Source organism: Miniopterus schreibersii (assembly GCF_964146895.1).
Source record: "Miniopterus schreibersii genome assembly, chromosome: 6".
Taxonomy (NCBI): Eukaryota; Metazoa; Chordata; class Mammalia; order Chiroptera; family Miniopteridae; genus Miniopterus; species Miniopterus schreibersii.
In genome coordinates this window covers 30,624,054-30,641,842 of record NC_138107.1, presented here as the reverse complement: position 1 = coordinate 30,641,842, position 17,789 = coordinate 30,624,054, and the positions used below count along the sequence as shown (strand labels likewise).

The 17,789-nt window shown below is 38.9% G+C and overlaps 2 protein-coding genes across 6 annotated transcripts in view; both read right to left on the bottom strand.

Annotated features, from left to right (window-relative positions):
- Positions 1-6,406: 6,406 nt before the first annotated feature.
- SDHAF4 (succinate dehydrogenase complex assembly factor 4) lies at positions 6,407-9,709 on the bottom strand. Its single transcript, XM_081139465.1, has 3 exons — positions 9,578-9,709; positions 6,989-7,138; positions 6,407-6,834 (listed from the first exon to the last, which is right to left on the bottom strand). Exons 1-3 carry the CDS (start codon positions 9,630-9,632, stop codon positions 6,725-6,727), a joined length of 315 nt encoding a protein of 104 aa, XP_080995591.1. The 5' UTR covers positions 9,633-9,709; the 3' UTR covers positions 6,407-6,724.
- Positions 9,710-13,547: 3,838 nt separating this feature from the next.
- The window catches only part of FAM135A (family with sequence similarity 135 member A), a 75,867-nt gene continuing 71,625 nt past the window's right edge, over positions 13,548-17,789 (bottom strand). For 2 of the 5 annotated variants that reach the window (XM_081141390.1, XM_081141392.1), the window contains 2 exons: positions 17,573-17,686; positions 13,548-15,025 (listed from right to left, as the gene is read on the bottom strand). In XM_081141390.1, coding sequence (XP_080997516.1) covers positions 14,820-15,025; positions 17,573-17,686 — 320 coding nt within the window. In that variant the 3' untranslated portion in view covers positions 13,548-14,819. The remainder of the gene's footprint in view (positions 15,026-17,572; positions 17,687-17,789) is intronic. The other 3 variants (XM_081141391.1, XM_081141394.1, XM_081141393.1) reach the window with 3 other exon arrangements.

The following is a 17,789-nucleotide window of genomic DNA, read 5'->3' as shown; positions in this document are numbered from 1 at the left end:
CTATGTGTATACTTCACTGGCAAGCTGTATGGGCTGTACTGAATTCCAAATAAAAATTATTTACCCTCAGAATATGGACCAGGTTGCTTTACTACTTTCCTGTGTTCTATTGGAGACCTTGGTACCCTTTGTCTCTAAGCGACATTATTTCTCTTCTTTTGAAGCTTTTTTGATATGCTGTTTATCCCTGCAATTGATAGTCTGCAACTTCATAACTTGGAATCAGTTTTGGTCAGCTTCTCTGTTCTGGTAATACATCCTTTGATTGTACTAAACTGTCTTGTATTGATTTTTTAATAATTTCCACTCCTCCGTTTCTCTTCCTGTCTTTCTGGAACTCTTATCAGTCAGTGGAGGTAGGGGTTGCCATGTGGGTGGGTCAAGTAGCTTCAGATATATAGAGAAAAGAGGGTACAGAGTCCAGGAATGAAACCGCATGTGACACAGCTGGTCTATTCACAGACAAATACCCTGACAGTCAGGGTTCATTGTAGAGCACGGACACCTCTCTTGTTATTCTAAATAGGCAGGTATTCTAGTGCTGACAACATTCCTTGAAGGGATAGGTAAGCAGACTCTGGACTGGACTTCCAGAAATAACTTAAGAAAAAATATGACCAAACTGGCCTATCGGGGGTGGGAAGGGGCTGTCATCTCCACCACAATGAGGAATGTTGGGAATTACAAGGCTCCATCGGGAACTGTTCGGTACAAGAACATAGGAGGCGTGCCTCTTGACCCCAGAGGGCTAGTGACTAGACACTGGAGTGCTGCTGCAGGAAAATCCAGTCTCCACCACTGCACCAGCCAACTATAAAAGCTGGCAGCAGGAAGACGGCTCTGCTCACAGCCCTTTCCAAATCTCAACAAGTGCATCTAATTCACTTGCTCTCAGAACACTCACTAGAATGTAGTTCTTGGCATTGTAACCCCTACAGAACCGAAAAGCTCCCCAGAACACTGGGACAGAGGACAAGGGCTAAGTCATCACAACCACCACAGTACGTCTGTGCAGAAGGCTGGTGATCGCATGTCAGCCACGCATCGGCAGAGAGGGATGATAACGCATGATCAGAGGTGGTCAGGATTAATAGCTGGAAAAGCACTGAGGTCTGACATGAGTCAAACATTTTTTATTTTTTTAGAGAGGGAGATTTCACTTATCTAATTTATACCTAGCCTCACTCAACAAAAGGATCGGAAGGAGAGATATGTGTAAATATAGAAGGGCAGGGGGCACTCTAGTGGGCATTAACCTATATAAAACTGTGACATAAAAAGATCTGGGTTGTTTTGCCAGGTTGAAACATTTGCTATGTAGGTATGGATAGTGGTAGAGGGCTGTAACTGACATAATCAAGCATTCAGATTTGGTATGAGACAACCCACTCAGGAGCCCTGACATATCTAACCAGCACAATGAAAATGAGAGGATAACTACCAAAACAAAAGCTTCTGTAACCTTTTTAAAAATAAGGGATCTGCCTGGGCCACTGACTTAGGAATGATGAGAAATATGAAGCTCTTCTGGCAAACCAAAGAATCTAAATTTTACATGCCTTTAAAGTTGTAAATACTGATTTGAATATAGTGACCTCAGGTGCTAAGAAATATACAATTTTTAAGATAATAGTTACACTCCACAGTCTATAATATCTCAATTTATTATTTCAGATTTTCCCCAAGGGGCTACTTCAGGCAATCCTGCAAAGGTTTTTTCCTGTGGGTGTTTTCAGCTTCCAATATTCTAGGTTGCTTCTGAAACACCTTTGACTTTCATCTCCTCACACCTGCATGAACAACAAACTCCTTTCTCAGTCTGTCCATGAACAGCTAAGGAGGAGTAGTTGCAGCTTCAGGGCTTCAGACAAGATTCCACTTGCTAAGACCAAGTTAGAAATACACAGACTAAATATACCTAAACCGTATTTTAAAGAATATAGGATGTTACAGAATTTTAAGCAACTTTTCATATAACTAATCTTCATATTCATTAACCAAGGCTTTGTAAAAGGCATAAAAATAAATCACAGTCAAATGCCCAATCTTTATGGGAGCATTCTTCAAGTGAGCAGGAATAACATCTAACATGCTCAGGGAGTATTTAAGCTCAATTTTATGCTTCTATGTCATATATAGAAATATATATACATTTACATTTCTATATTGTATGCCCCAATAAAACGAATTCTCAGCTAGTTGTTTTCCTAGATAATGGTAGTAAATAAGTAACATTTGTGTCTGTCCAAAATCTTATAAGCACCATCTCGAGAATTAGGTATTAGTATACTTCTCAGCCTCTACTAGGATGCAGACATCTGACTTTAGTGTCTAATCAGAAACATCAGCATGAGACAATGATGCAGAAATGGGTTAGATGAGGGGAAGAGGAAGCCATGGGACTTCATTTTGTGGGTGCAAGTGGCAGCAGTAACAGTCGTAAGGGCTCTGGGGCCTGTGGTGGTGGCGGTTGCAGGTTGCTGCCTGAGAGGTGTAGTTAATTGATTTCAGGCAGCAGCTCCCTTCTCCTGCCAGCGCTCTTATGTAGTTCTGAAACTTGGTCTTGGAGGCTCAGCCTGTTCTGCTAGCCCTTCCAGAGTCAGTATTCAGTACCTCCCTTCCTACTTAAATCAGCTCAGCAGTTCTTAGAAATGTGATGTCCCAGGACCCTGGGGTCTCCAAGACCCTTTCAGGGTGTGTGCCAACTACGCTTTGCCAACTACGCTTCTGTGTGAAGTCAGCTTTTATTATATGTCAATTGATGTCACAATGGAAGGAATGCAGAAGGTGATATGAGAATATAGCTGCCTTCTATGAAGTTAGGCATTAAAGAGTACTGCACTCTTCTTAATTGCTTTTTGTTTTGAACAGTTATTTTAATTATTTTGCACACACAAAAAAATGTTATGTTAACATGCAATGGATTTATTATTGGGTTATTTTTAAATGAATTAAATATTTTAAAGATTGCTCAGTTTTCATTCATAATACAGGATCAATAGATATAATACCCACCAGCAAAAGTTCTTTGGTGCCCTAAGCAGTTTAGGGACCTCAAAAATTTTTTTAAAGTATAACAGGACCCTAAGACAGGAAAGTTTAATAGCCAGAGTAGATTCTGTGATCTTTATCCAAAAACCCTGAATAATGGAGAAAGCTACGTTTTTCTTTAAATCTCCACTGAGATTTCGGTGAATATGAGAGAGAAGTTGGTTTAGGGAGAATTGGTATTGTCCTCTAAAGAGAAGGAGGAGAGGGAGATGCAAAAGCAGCACACATTAGAACCAAGGCCGAGTCTACAGGAGCGCCAGAAAGTGCTATCTATTTCTACAAATGACAGAGCTGAGGATAACTTAGAACAAAGTACCCAGAGGACACAGAACTGATACTGAATACTTATTAATCATAAATATTTCTTAATATTCACACATATCCTCCAATTCATGGATTGTACAATAATATTTATAATTCACCCACAGTAGACAGCCCTCGCTTAAGGAATTCAGAGGCAGCTTTAGTTTCAGTGTTTGTGCAGAGGGATGCCCACTCAAAATGTTCTCCTTGAGCCAGGAATGGCTTGAGGAATCTTTCTATGTCCAAGACTCTTAATTATATCGCTCTGCTCACTCCATATCTTCTTCTTGGTTAATGTCTAAGGAGGCTGATATATGGCGAGGTCAGAACACATTTGATCACTGTATAAATAAGTATCTTGACTAATAAGTATCTCACAGAGTCAGTTTATATTTAAAAAGGTGAAAAACAGGTTTCTGGTATCAAAAACCCAGAAAGGATAGCCTCATCAAATCTGGGAAGTCTCCTTTGGTTTGTTTGGGGGGAATTAGAGTCACTTGCAATCCATTTGGTCTTCTGTCAGCTGTCTTTTGGAACTGTTCTCATGTGCAAATCAAACCCACCAGACTTTATGCCAGAATGGCAAGGGATCTGTCTCATTTATCACGAAATACACAGTCTAGCAGAATATCTGGCAATGGCAAACAAATAATCGACACTGATTAAATGAAAGCATTAACTGAATGGATGAATGCACTCATCAGACACTTTTCACTTTCCTTTCCTTCCTAATTGGTCAACCAGTGGTTAACTAATAGTTGACCACCATTCTTATTCTGCACTTATAAAAGTACTGTCCTGTTCTGAAATTATCACTAAAATTGCTCATAGATCATTAATAATCACTATTATAAAGTTTGCTCATTATAAACTATTCTATTCATACAACAAGCATTTGTTATTTACTAGTAGAACATGGCTTTAGGCTTCTTCTTACTAGTTTAATTATAGGTAATATTATATTTTGACTCATGACAGGTCTCAGCAATTGACATCAAAATAAGAAAAAATACTGGACATAAGTTGATTCCACCAAAACACCTAATATGTACAAGGCTCCATGGTATGAGCTTTGTACATAAAAGCTCAGCCTATAATTTCCCAGAAATCCCTCTAGTAATGTAAATTAAAGTGTTTAAACTATGATTACGCTAGAAAAAGCCACACAAGCTTTGTGTGACATTTTCTGAAAATCTGTAAATTGTTCTTTTAAACTTACCCACTTTAGTTTGAGTTTTCTGAGAAACAGATGCTAAAATGGGATTAAATGTGAAAGAGATTTATTGGGGAGGCTTTTGTGAATTATAAAAAGGAGGAATAGGCAGAGTCTATCTGTGAAGGAGAGAGGGAAGGACAGGATTGGGTAGGAAGAGTGTCAGACAGCAGCACAGCCCTGAAAAAATTCTGGAAAGGCTAATGGTGCGTCCTTTGAACTCACATCACCCATCAGGGGAGCTGGCCATCATATTCATTCACTGTAGCCCCGCCACACTCATTCATGGCTAGAAACAGCGTCAAGGGAGCATGGCCTCAGCAGAAACACAACAGTGGATCCAATGGGCAGCAGCTGGGGATCTCAGTCAGCGCTCCTTCCCACAGGTGGAGAGCTGAGTGATGCATCCATTGCCACCACACCACCTTTGGTAAGTCTTCAGGTTTTTCTGTTAATGTTTGATGGACATAAAATAAGTGTTTTCATGCCATGAACTTCTACCTATATATTTGTTGCTGTCAGGAATCATGTTACTAGTAACAGAGATTAAAGATTCTATTATGTTAATGCAACACTTTGGTTGTTCCACATTTTATATTATTTTTGAGGTATGTAACTTGTCTTTTCTCCGTCATATAGCATGATGATTAGTGTGGAATCCAAGCAAAACAAGACAATACAAAATAATTTAACACAGTAGTTCTGAAATGTTAATTTAGTAAAAACCTTCGCTAATTTGGGCTAATTGGAGGTTGACTAAATTATAGCACAGTTTTATAGGAATGTCATTACTACTTAGCAGCATACGCAGTAGCTGCAATTAGAGAACAAATCTTGACTGAGAGAGAGAATGGTATAAAGACTGAATGACTAGTCCCAATTACCACACTAGTTAGTTTGTTTCTGGGGAGAATATACTTTTTAAAAAGTTCATTCTCTTCAACAAGTACCCCTACAATCTTCTCATTGCACTCCTGATTCATATCACACAATAATCGGCCCAGTGTATTCTGTCCTCTATAAGCTTTGCAAACCCTTACTTCCCAATTTAAGTGTAGCCTGAAGGCAGAAGGGCCAATCTCTGTGACTGAGTGAGGCCACAGGACAGCAAAGGAGGCCTTAAGGGAGGCCCAGCAGTTCTCATCCCTCCTTCATCCCAGATCTGTAAACTGGACTTGACTTCTCCTGACCCAGTTAGTTAGCCAAAGGCCACAGGGGCAGGACCTACTGAGTCATCAGAACTAAGCTGGTCCATTCTATGCCCCACATTTCTCATAGTTGCCCTCTGTAGTTGAATTTTGTTTCACAAATGAATGTATATTTCAGCTCAGTTCACCTATGCAAATAATCACCAATTTTCCAACCAATGACTTTTTATTGTTACAGTCATATAAAACAATTTCAACTCAAGTATTTCAAATTTTGGTTTCTTAATCTTTTTCCCCAGGAAGCCTAAAGACTTGGAAAAATGCATTCATGATTTAAGGACCGCTATCATTACTGAGAGCTATGTGCTATGGTTCTAAGTGGTTTACAGGTATTTATTCATAAAATCTTCTCAACTGCCCTGTGAGGTGGAACTAGTTCTATCTCCAACTTACACATAGGAAACTGAAGCAGAGAAGTTAAATAACTTACCCAAGGTCACATAGCTAGTAAGTAGTAGAGCCAGGATTTGTACCCAAGTAATCTAGCTCCAAGTTAAAGACTTTCTGCTGTTACTATAGACTTCTCAAAGAGAATGCACTACTTACCTCACATTTAATATACGTGCTGCCGAAGCGAGCACCTTAACTCACATTTTAAAAAGCCAATATTATCTAGCACAAGGCAATACACTCATTAAAAAAAAGTTGCTTTATTTACATTTGCATTTTATAAACAACTAAATGAATTTAGACTAAAACATGAAGTTTACAGTTCTAATAATCACTTATATACCCCAATACATTTAAATTAAAATTAATGTGCTCATGCAGAAATATTTTCCCTTTCCTCATTTATAGGAGCATATTTCTTTCAAAGCCATCATATACACTTTTAAACACATTACAGCAATTAGGTGATTAAAGAATATACAGAAAGAAAATAATTAGAAATAAGTTAATTCACATGTATGTATTCAGAAAAAAATATTGAAGTTAAAGAATATGTGGCTTAAAAATCAATACAGCGTCCTTTTCGTTCCCAATCTCCATATCGGGTAGGTTCTGGGCCCCTGGGTCCACCTCTTTCTTTCGTAACAGGATTAACATCATTTGGAAATTCTGAAGAAAGATGTGAACAAAGCAGTCAAAGAGACAGGAAAAGCATTATGGGCAATTCTGAAGACAAGGTTGCAGAGTTACGCAGTTAGGAGGCCGGATACCATGACTAGGCTACCATGCAGTCTTGAAATGTGAGCAGCTTTACTGTACTTACTTGTCAGTGGTTCTTTCTCTAAATGGGTGTCTTCTGGTGCATCAAAACGACCTTGAGGTAACTTTGGCTTCTTGAGGGGTTGCTGGATAGGCTCAGACTTTCCTCCTTGAGAACTTGTTTTCCTCAAAGAATGACACAGAAGGGGGGATCCTAGCAGAGCAGGGATAGCGGAAAAATAGGAGCTGTTCATTTATTCTATTTTTAAAATTTAATAATTTTACTTTATTTTTAGTTTATACATTAACATTTGTCAAAGTTCAAAAAGTACAAAAGGACACACAGTGAAAATTCTTCCCTCTGTCCATATCTTCCAGACAGCCATTTCCTTTCCTTGGCAGCAACCAATATCAGTTTGAAAAGAAGAGCTTTGAAAGAGGCTAGTTAACCACTGTCAAAATTATAGGAACTTATATATGAAATACTGATGCCTATCTGTAGCAATGCCAAAAATGCCGGGAATCACATTGTTAAGAATAACTAATTAGTATGAATTTTTCAATGACAATATTTAGTATATATCTAGAAGTCACAAGAGACTATATTTAGTATTCTTACAGGTAAATCCTAATCATGGGCCTCTATTCCTGCCAACCAAAATTTTAAAAATGTATCAGGCAGATGCATTTAAGAATTGAAAAATAGTCAAACTGGGTTATAGAAAATAAGAATTTATTTATTAATGGTTTTTTTTGTTGCTGTTAATTCTCACCTGAGGATATTTCTTCCATTGCTTTTTAGAGAGAGTGGAAGGGAGGGAGGCAGGAAAAGAGAAAGAAACATCGATGTGAGAGAGGCACACAGATTGGTTGCCTCCCATACACACCCCAACCAGGGCTGGGGATCGAACCTGCAACTCAGGTACATGCCCTTGCCTGGGAACTGAACCCAAGACCCTTTGGTGTGCAGGCCGATGTTCTAACCACCGAGCCAGGCTATTCATCAATATTTTAATAAAGTGATGACAATGATCTATGGAATTAATATAGTTTCTTTTCATCTACATGCTCACTAATATAAAATACTTCATATTTATGATACTAACTGGCTAAGAAAAATTCTGTGGACCAAAAAAATTTCTGTATTAAAATAAATACACTGGCTTATCATGTGCTGGGCCCTGTTTTAAGTGTGTTGCATGTATAAAAAATAAAAATAAAATAAAATAAATACACTTATCTATTAAAAGTTTTTATTTATTTATTGATTTATGGTACCGACTATTCTGTCTTCAAACTCCACTTCAATAACTGAAGCGTATTTTATTTTTCTTATCTCCTCATAAGTATACTTAAACATATACTAAAAGGCTAAACAGAAAAACATGCAATAATATAAGGCAGCATTTGTTTTTATTTAGAAATTAAGTGGAAAACATACAAATGTGAGTTTCTGATTATATTAATATATTAAATATAATAACCTCATCTTGGTTTATTATGGTTGACTATTTAGAAAATACATTGAAAATGTTGGTGATAATAAACTATGCACAATTGAAGGACTTTCTCAGTCCAAATAACAGGATTTTTAAATCACTTTTAAGTCATGTTATCTGAAATATAGGATTCTTTATAACTTGACCTTGTATCTCAATTTAGCAAGTTCATGCACCCTCCACAGTAGAAATTCTGTCCATCATCCGATGTCTAAATATCCATTTGTCAACAAATCTATTACCAATTAGTAAAGCAAAAAAGACTGTATGCTAAGTCATGATAGTTCAGTAATAATATAGATACACAGAAAGGAGAATTCTAACAATTACATATTAGATTCCAAATGTGGACAGATTTTACATCTACTTTGGCTAATGAGTAGTCTTTGCATTTGGTTACTAATTAAGTATACTTTATTATACATTAAATAACTCACTTTGAAGCCTAAAAATCAGTAAGTATCTAATACATAAGAGTAGCTACCTGATACTGTGTGCTCAGGCTCAACTCAATAAAATCACTCTTGTTTTAGGTTTGGTGGTTGTTGCAAATTTTTTTTAAAATCTCTTAATTGAAAGCTTGAAATAATAATCAGTATAAAAAGTAATTTTAGTATATTCCAAATCTGTAGAAATTCCTAAGCATTTATGCAAAATCATAAAAATGGCACAGAATACATCCCTGGTTACCAATGGTAATGTAGACAAATTCTGAGGCTAAAAATTTTACCTCTTAAATGATGCAAATATAGCTATTAACCTGAGCCCCAGGCCGCTCCCTGAGAGAGCCCGTTTCCCAGCCTCCCCTGCGGGCACGCAGCCCAGTGTCCAAGGGTCACCCCCGGGCTGAGGCTGAAAGTGATGTGTGCCAGTTTTAGGTTGCTTCAGTTCTGCAACAAGCAGTGGCCGGAAGGAAGCAGGTGTCCGGGGCGGAAAGCTTTTGGGGATCTTCTAGCTCTAGTCCCACCCCTGAGATCCCGGCGGTACGAGACCTGCCGCAGGGCCAAGACGCGGGTGGCCGAGCTGAGTGAGAGAGGAGCTCGGCGACCCCTCACCCTCAAACGCCTGGGACACACGCGGCTTGCCCCGCCAGAGGCCTGTCTCGCGGCACCGGGGACCCGCCCGCGACCTTGGCTCCTGGCCGGGCGCCTTACTTGCCGCTCTCCACGCTGTGGCAGGAGCGCGACCGAGAAGCCCGGCGGCAGTCATGGCGCCGAGTCCCGCAGAGTCCGCACAGGCCCGCGGAGGGAGGGAGCCGGCGGAGTCCTCTCCCGTCACCCCCCAGGAGGGGCGGGGCTATCGGGCTGCGTGGGGCGGCGTGGGGCGGGGTGGGCGGGGCCTCCTCGGGGGGCGGGGCCTCCTCGGGGGGCGGGGCCTCCGTACCCCCGCCCTAGGAATCCGCGCCCTTGGCCGAGGCCGTTTGCAGCGAGCGACCGCGGGAAGCAGCCCAGGACCGTCGCGAACGACCCAAACCACCCCGAGGCCTGTGTTAGTTAAACCCCCAAGTCATGGCTGAAGTTGGATGAGGGAGTAATTTCGCTGACTCCTCTAAACCTGAGGAAAAACCTTGGCAGGTCTCCTTTATAGTATACAAAGGTTGAGCATCGTTTATTTTCCTCTCGGTTCTCTTTTTAAATCTCTGCTCGTTCGGTGAACTAATTCGTCGGTCATTGACCGGATGACTTGAAAGATGAGTCCTGAGTGAGGTGCAGAGCAAGAGATTTTCCATCTTGCCCAGGCTGCTGTGAAAGGAGACCTGCCAAGTGGCCCCTTAAATTCCAACAGCTCCAGTTTGTTGGGAGCGTGTGTGGCAGATCGGGGGCTTTATGAAACCCGCGGAAGACTTCACAGCACCACAGGGGAGGTCTCCAGAATTTTGTCTTTTTTTTTTTTAAAGAAAATTTCTTGGCTAGCTATTGGGCCATGCAGTGTCTGACCGCGTGACATCAGGTGGCTATGCGGGTTATCCGCTTATTCTAGAGAGGGGTTCTTTTACTAAGAGGAAGTGGTATATACAGAGCCAAAAAGCTCACCAATTTCCATTAGCAGGTAGCTCACAGTCATACTTCTGACACTTAGCTCACATCTATAGTTTATTTTTATTTTTTAAATATATCTTTATTGATTTCAGAGAGAAGAGAGGGAGAGAGAGAGAAACATCAATGATGAGTCATTGATGGAGCCCGAAACCCCGGCATGTGCCCTGACCAGGGATCGAACCCCGATCGCCTGGATCCTAGATCGATGCTCAACCGCTGAGCCATGCCCGGGCGGGCTCACATCTACACTTTAATGATGAGTTCCTTGTGACCAGTTAGCTGAGGAAAAAATTCAAAGCTGAATTACAGATGGTTTGGCTCAATGTACCGACCCAGCTGGCAGGAGACTGGCTTTGGCACTTAGAGCCCCATCTAACAGAGGCCCTCAAGGAATAGCAGTGTGGAAAAACATCCTCCCGGAGGGCGGGACTTTATCTTGTGCATTTTGCCTGGTAGGAGATATGACTTGAAATAAAGATCTACATCCTTCCAGTAGTCAAGTGGTCAGGGACTGGGAATAGAAGGCTCTGGAATACTGTGCAATAGGACCTCTCAAAATGGCCCCAAAGCATAAGAACATTTGGGTCCCAATGAATGCTCAAAAAAAGGCTGTCGATGCTAAAGGGCTCTTAATCAGAACAAGTTGACTCTACTGCTGTCTAACATACCAAAATTTTGTGGCCTAAAAAACATTTATTCTCCCAGTTTTTGTGCACCAGGAATCCAGGAGCCAGTGTGCCTCTGGCCCTACCTCTTAAATGAGGTTACAGTCACGCTGTTCACTGGGGTTCCAGTTTCATATGGAGAAACGACTAGGGGAGGGATCTGCCTTCAAACACACATTACTGGCAGGATGTTTTAGCTGGACTATAGGCCTCCCTCAGTTCCTTGCTACGTTGGTTTCTCCAAAGGTCATCTCACAACATAGCAGCTATTTTTCCACAGAATGAATAAATGGGAGAAAAGGGGGATTGATCAAGATGGAAAACAAGTCTTTTTGAAGTCTAATCTCAAAAGGGACATGCATCACTTTTGCTGTATTTTAGCATTAGATCAGGTCCAGCCCACTCTCAGAGGGAGGGGGTTACACAGGGGATGAATACAGGCAGGTGGGGATCATTGAAGGCTCTTTTAGAGGCTGCGTACCACAATGACCCACTCTGTAGGCACCAGTCTCCTTCCCCCACCACAGTTGTTTGCTCAGTTGCTCACTAACAAGATCACCACGGTGGCATGGAGACATGCACATATTTTTAACATTACTTTCCTCTGCCAAGACTGACTGGTTAGCACTATTATTTGTACTATCAAACCTGGGTGGCAGGTTTGATAACAGTGGGATCCTACTATAATGAAGCAGCAGCTTGTTCTATAGGAATAGACTGTCCTGGGTTTCGGTTGCTTTCCCTGATTTATGCTTCTTTAATATACTCCATCTGTGGAGTATCCACCATACACCTCATGGAGGATCCCATACAACACTGCCTCTTACCCTAGAACTCACTTTCCTGTGAAAGATGTAAAGCAGGGTATGGGATTAACCAGTCTTATCACATATCCCATCAGACCAGAAGCAAATGGTCTTATAAAATAATGGACAGTCCTACTGGTTTACTTTTGGAACTAGGTGAGAAAACACACTTTGGGATGTTGTCCTACAGGATTTGGCATATGCTCCAACTGACTTAACAGTATTCAATGATCTCTTCAGTTGATAGAATACCAGTGTCCAAAGAGTAGCAGAGGGATTGATACCTTGTTACATCTGACACACGACCTATGTATTTTGCTTTCCATTGTGGGGAGAAACAATCTGCATGCATGAGTCCTGAGGGACCCTGCATATTACTGCTGAGTATACCAACTGCAAGGCTCATCCACCTCCTGATACTGAGCATTTCTGTAGCTAGTCATACAGGCATCTAAGTAGGTCAAAGCAACCACAGCATCACTACCATTTAGCTGCTGCTCCCTTGGGGGAATGATACAGGCTTCTTTACTGCTTGCTCAAAAACTGCTTGGCCCTCAGCCTTGGATTCTTCTGTAATGCAACATACCACGTGTACAGGTGTCATCTGGCCCTCTGCATCACTGGGGGGGCTGGGGCTCCAGGAACTAGTGCAAATATGCTGACACTTGGCTACTGTTTTGCTCTAATAAAGTCTTTTGTCTCTTGCCCAGCATCCCTGAAACTGTGGCAAACAAGCCAGTGAGTAGGATAAAATCTCAGACCCTTCACTGATCTTGTCATCCATCTCCATGATTCCAGGTTCTGTTGGTATACCAATTTTTACACTCCAAGTGAGGTACAAGGGGATATGTTTTCCCTGAATTGGAAGTTGGGATTTCCACTTGATCATTTTTAGCTCATTCCTCTAGGTAGGGAGTTAGAAAAAGTGGTTATGGTGCCAGCTGGAATGATTGGCCCCAATGACCATGGGGGGAAAGGGAGTAGGGAGAGGTGTTTGACTAGAACTTGGGAATCTTATCAATATCATGTTGAATTGTGAAAACTAAGCAAAGAACTGTTATAACCATATATAGGCAAAACCACCCAAGCTGCAGATCCTTGTGTGACCCATTAGGTAAACAAATCTGATCAGCTGAGGAGCTGGTTGAAAACAAAGGAAACAGAGGAAGTGGCAGTGGTGACAAGTAATAATCAGTCTTCATGATCACTGGCAAACTGAAGACTATGATCATAAGAGCAATTTAGCCTTAAATACAATGATATGATTATGAGTAAGAAGAATCCTTTGATAAACCTGGAAGAGATTATTCAAACTTAGAAATAAGCATGATATTTCAAATTCAGGGTCAAGGTATGTGAAGATGAAAAATGTGTGTGGCAAAAATATATGGTGGATAATGCATACATTTACATTTTCCAGTTATAATGCACTTGGTATATTATTGCTTAGTCATTTCATTAAGTTTTCAAGTACTTTTTTAAAAAGTAAAGATTTATGGAGAGCTACCAATGAAGTAACTTTTAACTACTTAATATATGCAAAAGATGTAAATTATACTTTACAAAGGCTATAAGTTATACAATCATGCTGATCTATAAATAATAGTCTATCCAATTAAAAATAAAAACATACCTCTAGTATTCTGAAAATAAGCAAGTGTTTTAGCTGTTCCTCTAGTCATTTGTTCATTTATTAACACCAGAGGCAATAACACAATGCTAAAAGTAAACATGCATCAATCATACAATACATACTTACAAAAACTTTGTGTCCAGTCACAACTGGTGAATGCAAACAGACTTCTATCCACCCTTAGTGCATTATGATTTTTGCAAGTGAAACAGTAAAGGAAAATAGAGAATTTAATGCTATTCAGCACCTTTAGTAAAGTCAAAAGACTTAACATCATCTCCATATATCAAAAACATTTGCATCTGTATCACCAAACATGTAAAGTTAATTATTTTGTTCCATTTTTAACATGAATTATTTTATTTACATTACTCTTTAGTTCAACAAATTTTAACAATATTTAAAAATTATCTAAATTCATAAAAGTATTTCATAAATTTCAACATTTAATTATTATGTACATACAAGAAGTCCATGAAAAAAAGTTAAAGAAATGTAGTCAGAAAGTTCAAGCAACATTACCAAATTTAACAAAATTCCAACTAAATCAAGGCAAAGGGCATTCATTCAAAAATCTCTAGATGCTGCTAACATGAACATGAAAAGTTCCAGTAATAAAAGTCAATGTGAGAAACAATGTTGAAATTACCAGTAGAAAATATATTTTAATAGGCATGACATATGTTTAATAGCAACAGTAGTGACTTTTTATAGAAAACTTTTATAACATTGTCATATACGAACTACCTCATTTGGCAGGGCTGAAGAGTTGATTTCAAAAAATATATTTTAGCAGCCATAATTTTATTTCCAGTTAAAACATAGTAAAATGGTAAAAGTAAAATTTATAATTAACTAAAAATACCCCCATACTAGAAAATTTAAAATCCCATGCTATTCTAGCAATAATGTCCTCTAGTATGATGTGTCTGATATATGGATTGTGGAAAGCCAATAATAAACAATCAGACATATGTATGGGCTTAAAGTTTCACTGAAATACTTATGTAGCAAAATATATGAAAAGTAATAGAAAAGTAAAAAGATAAAATTAAAAAAATATTGCACAGCCACATTACCTAGAAAGTAAAGTTGATGTTTAAAAAGCTCTAAACATGGATGATATAAATTATCTTCCATATAAAAAGGTATAAATATTTCTTAGAACTTATCATCTATAGTTTAAATATAATACATTATTTGAATCATTGTTGAATGAGGTAATTGTCAAGTCTCTTAACAATGTTTTTATCCTACTGAAAATATTTGAGGGCAGCAACCAGAAAGAATTTCTCTAAAAATATTTCTGAATCAAGAACAGCTATATGCGCAGCTCTCCCAATGAGTGAATCAGCTGTATTGGGCAATGCATTGATGACATTATATCGAACCAAATTACAGTCCTTGCTTTGCAGAACTGGGCGAAGCAAATTGTGAATCATTTCTGAATAGATCTGTCCTATGGAAAAAGAGAAAAAGTAAAATTAGGTGACATGATTAAAAAAATATTTTATACCAACTTTTATATAATTTGCTTTATTTCAATTTATAGTAGACAATTTATAGTAGAAAAAGTTGTCTGTTTCTATGTGTCATATATATATAAGGCTTAATCCCTTCACCTTTTTCACCCAGCCACCACCCCCAGCTGTCAATCTGTTCCATGTATCTATGCTTCTGTTTCTATTGTTTAATTATTATTATTATTTTAATCCTCACCCCAAGGGTATTTTTTTCCATTGCTTTTCAGGGAGAAGGGAGAGGAAGAGAGCGAGAGTGAGTGAGTGAGAGAAACATCAATGTGAGAGAGACACATCCATTGGTTGCCTCCTGCACATACCCTGACTGGGGCCGGGGATTGAGCCTGCAACCAAGGTACACGCCCTTGGCCGGAATCGAACCCTGGACCCTTCAGTCCGTGCGCCAACACTAACCACTGAGCCAAACTGGCTAGGGCAAATTATGTTGTTGATTAGATTGTACACTTGAAACCCGTATAGTTTTATTAAACATTGTCACCCCAATAAATTCAATAAAAAAGTAGAAAAAGTTATTTTAAAAGGTTTTATTTTCCTTTGACTATCATTTTTGAGACTGTTTTAGAGAAAATATGTTTCCATTATTTATCTAGTCAAGTACAAGTAGCAAATTTATTATACATTATCCTTGTCAATTTGATATTTTTAATTCAAAGCAATGAATATAATAGAGCAAAGTTTTCTTCAAGATTAAGTCATCTATTATTTGTTAAATCATTATGAAAAAGTAGCCATGTTGAGACATTTGATAAGGCAAAATTTAAAACTTCAGTCTACAGCAAATTTCCATGGCAGTCAACATTTTCCACAGTACAGGCGTGGGCAAAAGTAGATTAATAATAATAATAAATAATACAATTAATAAACAAATAATAATATAAGAATAAACTCTATGTTTTGTGCACTCACAACTGTAAACCTACTTTTGTCCACCCCCGTATTTTGAGAAGAACAGCAGCTTCCTATAGTCAGAAGAACAATGTGAGTCTGGCTCAAAGATCAAAGAAGATCCTTTTTTTTGCTCTGAAGGTTTATTTAATGCTTGGTTCTGCTTTTAATTCCAAAGTTGTGTTTCTCTCTCCCTCATTTTGGTTAATTCTTTTAATGGATTTATTGAGGTCATGCTAAGCATAAAAGATCAAAGTTAGATATATATACATATAAAAGCACAAACTACCTATAAGGGGGCAAAACAGTTTTTACTGCTTATGCATTACTACATTACTAATAGATGAGTGCTGACACATAACATGGAACTTGTAAATTTTAGCGAGGCAGGTACTACATTTTGGAGGAGAGGCAGATGTGGTCCTGAGGAATGAAGAGAAGGTAATAGTATACAGAAGTACAATTAGAGAAAGAAAAGTATTTAAAGGAAGATTAATATCACACAGATTCATAGACAACCTTTCCTCTTAGTTTTCATTGTATCAAGGTGGATTTCTGATTCCATGCTATTTAAAAAATATTCTTACTTAGGAAGAAATCCAAACCTCTATTAGATTTTCCCTGTCCCCCAGTGGCACAGAATCCCACTGTTAAAACAACGGACATTTCTGTAGTTTTAGTGACCCGTGTGAAGGTTAAACCTCTTCTGAATTTTTCTCTAAGTGGACTCTAGTCTTTTCCCATAAGTGGACCTTGCTGGGATGGATGTATGTACACACACACACCCCCAAGTTATTCTGATGTCACAAAATGCTCAAAAAATATCTGTTCAATGATACTGACTTACTATGTGCCAGCACCATGCTAGGCAATTCTAATACAAATGTATCTAAGAGAGTCCCTGCCTAAAGGAGCTGTTCACAGTCACAATGTGGGAAAAGTGAAGGGTTAAGAATTCATTTGAAATCAGCCTTATTCAAAAAAGGAACTGAGGCAATAGTGGGAGGTAGGACACCCAAGCTCTTATCCGAAGCCTGTAATTAACCACCAGTTACTTTGGATACATCGCTTTGCATCTCTGGGGCTCAGTTACAAAATGGGCAAACAGGACCCAAATTGCTATGATTTAAATTTCTTTTGTTATTCAAAAATAGCAAAAGAATAAATAAGTAAATTCTTCATCAGTCACTATCAATAAAGTGGCACAACTCCTTGCTGCCACCTTTGACTAAAAGTGAGGCACAGACAAACATGTAACATGACCATCACCACAATCACCAATCCCAATAATCGAGGAAATCAAAGTTCAAATTACTTTTGAGGCAGCAAAACGGAGAAGCATTTGCAATCAGATGAAAGAACTATTTCATAAAAACTACTACTGTTTTATTGGTAAAAACATCTGATGTGATAGGAGTAAAGAAAAGAGAAATGGAGGAAGGATAGCTGTTCATGTCAGTGGGTGAAAAAGGAGTGAAAGGAAGAGACGGACGAGAGAAAGAAGAAAGTGACTCTGGGAAAAACTTGGGGAAAGCTCCCATAGAGATATCACTCTTGGAAATACTAATTTCCTTTGATACCTGACTGTTTGTCCTTTAAAGCCGTTTTACACATTTCAATGCGGGCAGAGTGGTAAGGAACATAGCGATCCTGCAGAGATCCCACTAGCACAACATTTTTGAAATAATGAAGCCCTGTGGAAAGAAAATACTGAATTATAATGCAGTAATTAACCAGATTTAGAACTTATTAGTATCATATGAAGTGATCAAAACAATTTCCTCGGTAGCACTGTTT